Source organism: Lepus europaeus, chromosome 9 (assembly GCF_033115175.1).
Source record: "Lepus europaeus isolate LE1 chromosome 9, mLepTim1.pri, whole genome shotgun sequence".
NCBI classification, from domain to species: domain Eukaryota; kingdom Metazoa; phylum Chordata; class Mammalia; order Lagomorpha; family Leporidae; genus Lepus; species Lepus europaeus.
In genome coordinates this window covers 86,234,120-86,236,416 of record NC_084835.1, presented here as the reverse complement: position 1 = coordinate 86,236,416, position 2,297 = coordinate 86,234,120, and the positions used below count along the sequence as shown (strand labels likewise).

The following is a 2,297-nucleotide window of genomic DNA, read 5'->3' as shown; positions in this document are numbered from 1 at the left end:
GAAAAGAAGTTGTGTATTTTTAATGCCCTGGGGTTATGGTTAATCTCTAAGTTCAGCACCTATGAACTAACAAAAATACTTGCACAAAATTTGAGAATTGACCTTGAGAAGAACAACTTCTGTCTTTATGAAAGTCTCACTGGTTGAAAACACAGACTTCAGAGCCAAAGTACCTAGGATGGGACCCCAGATCTACCATTTCCTAGCTGTGTGACCACCTATAAACATCTTGACTCCTCAGCCTCAACTTCCCATTTATAAAGTTGTAATTTTTTTTTAGTTTTTATTTTTTTAAATTTTTTTATTAAACTTTTATTTATTGAATATAAATTTCCAAAGTACAGCTTATGGGTTACAATGGCTTCCCCCTCCCAAAACTTCTCTCCCACCCACAACCCTCCCCTTTCCCACTCCCTCTCCCCTTCCAATCACATCACGATTCATTTTCAATTCTCTTTATATACAGAAGATCAGTTTAGTATATATTAGGTAAAGATTTCAACAGTTTGCCCCCATATAGCAACACAAAGTGAAAAAAAAATACTGTTGGAGTACTAGTTATAGCATTAAATAAGAGTGTACAGCACATTAAAGACAGAGATCCTATATAATATTTTTTTAAAAATTAATTAATTTTCTATGCCATTTCCAACTTAACACCAGGTTTTTTTTTTCATTTCCAATTATCTTTATATACAGAAGATCGATTCAGTATATAATTAGTAAAGATCTCATCAGTTTGTACCCACGCAGAAACACAAAGTGTAAAAATACTGTTTCAGTACTAGTTATAGCATCACTGCACATTAGACAACACATTAAGGACAGATCCCACATGAGATGTAAGTACACAGTAAGTAAGTAAGTAGCCGTGGCAGCGGCTGAGGAGAGGCCAGCCGGCCAGGCACCGGCTGCTGCCCACCGCCGAGAGGAGCTGCCTGTCAACATCAGCCTGGGCCGCAGCGCACCACCGCTACGGGTGGGCAGCTATGGCCAAGGACATCCTGGGGGAAGCAGGGCTGCACTTTGATGAGCTGAACAAGCTGCGAGTGTTGGACCCAGAGGTCACCCAACAGATCATAGAGCTCAAGGAAAAGTGCAAGGACTTTGTGGACAAGATTGGCCAGTTCCAGAAAATAGTTGGTGGTTTAATTGAACTCGTTGACCAACTTGCAAAGGAAGCAGAAAACGAGAAGATGAAGGCCACTGGTGCTCGGAACTTGCTCAAGTCCATAGCGAAGCAGCGGGAGGCCCAGCAGCAGCAGCTGCAGGCGCTCGTCGCGGAGAAGATGCAGCTGGCAAGGTATCGAGTTGAATACGAAGCTTTGTGTAAAGTAGAAGCTGAGCAAAATGAGTTTATTGACCAATTTATTTTTCAGAAATGAACTGAAAACTTAATTTTTATAGGAGGAAGGCAAGAAAAAAGCCCCCCAACCCCAAAAAATCCTCTGTCCCAGGTCCCGGGAGACAGTATCCCAGAAGGCAGTGTGCCGGGAGCTGGTTTCTAAAGGTCCGTGCCCAGCCCCTGCCGCCGAGCACCGCTTCTCACCTCTGCCACTCAGTCTGAACTAAATTCATACCGCTTTGGAAAGAAAAGCAATAAATTATTTTCAAATGGAAAAAAAATAAAGTTGTAATTTTTATAGTACATATTTAATGAGTATATAAGTTGAACTGGTAAAGAATTTGAAAAAGTGAGAATTGAACATAGAATTAATACGTAAGTATATGTTAACCATGAATAAAAATCAATTCTAAATGTGGATAAAAGCAAAATTTTCCAAGTATTAAGGTATCAAAGGGCTTTGTTTGGTTAACTCACAGAGAGATGCAAATATTTTAAGAATTTTAGGACTTGTGTTATAAGAATCTATCTCAATGGGGATAGATGGAGGGAATGATGAAGATTTCACCCTCCAGGGACATTTCTCAATGTTTAGAAACATATTTAGTTGTCACATTTGTGGGGTAGAAGCATGGGGCAAAGGGAAGCACTGTCATCTAGTGGATAGAGACTAGGGAAGCTTCTAGTCATCCTGAAATACACAATGCAGTTCCCACATAGTGGAGAATTTCCTGCCCAGAGTGTTAACAATGTCAATGTTCAGGAACCATGGATTACAATAGTCACCAGTTGCCATTTATTAAGAACAAGATGTCTTCAGGAAAACCGGTATCACAGAGTAGGAACAAAAAGAAAGTCCTGAATCCATCCCCTAGTGGACTTCTAATACTTTCAGCATCCCTCTGGAACCTTTTTGTCAACTATTATTAATGATTAAGATTTCCTATTGCAG

The 2,297-nt window shown here is 40.1% G+C and overlaps 1 protein-coding gene across 1 annotated transcript; it reads left to right on the top strand.

The window, feature by feature from the left end:
• The first annotated feature begins 900 nt into the window (after positions 1-900).
• Positions 901-1,465, top strand: LOC133766596 (intraflagellar transport protein 20 homolog). The gene has a single exon (XM_062200263.1). The coding sequence runs from the start codon at positions 990-992 to the stop codon at positions 1,383-1,385; it is 396 nt and encodes a 131-aa protein (XP_062056247.1). The 5' UTR covers positions 901-989; the 3' UTR covers positions 1,386-1,465.
• Positions 1,466-2,297: the final 832 nt, after the last annotated feature.

Bases quoted from the DNA above. Each gene is read 5' to 3' on its own strand.
- LOC133766596 (XM_062200263.1), top strand. From the start codon at position 990: ATGGCCAAGGACATCCTGGGGGAAGCAGGGCTGCACTTTGATGAGCTG.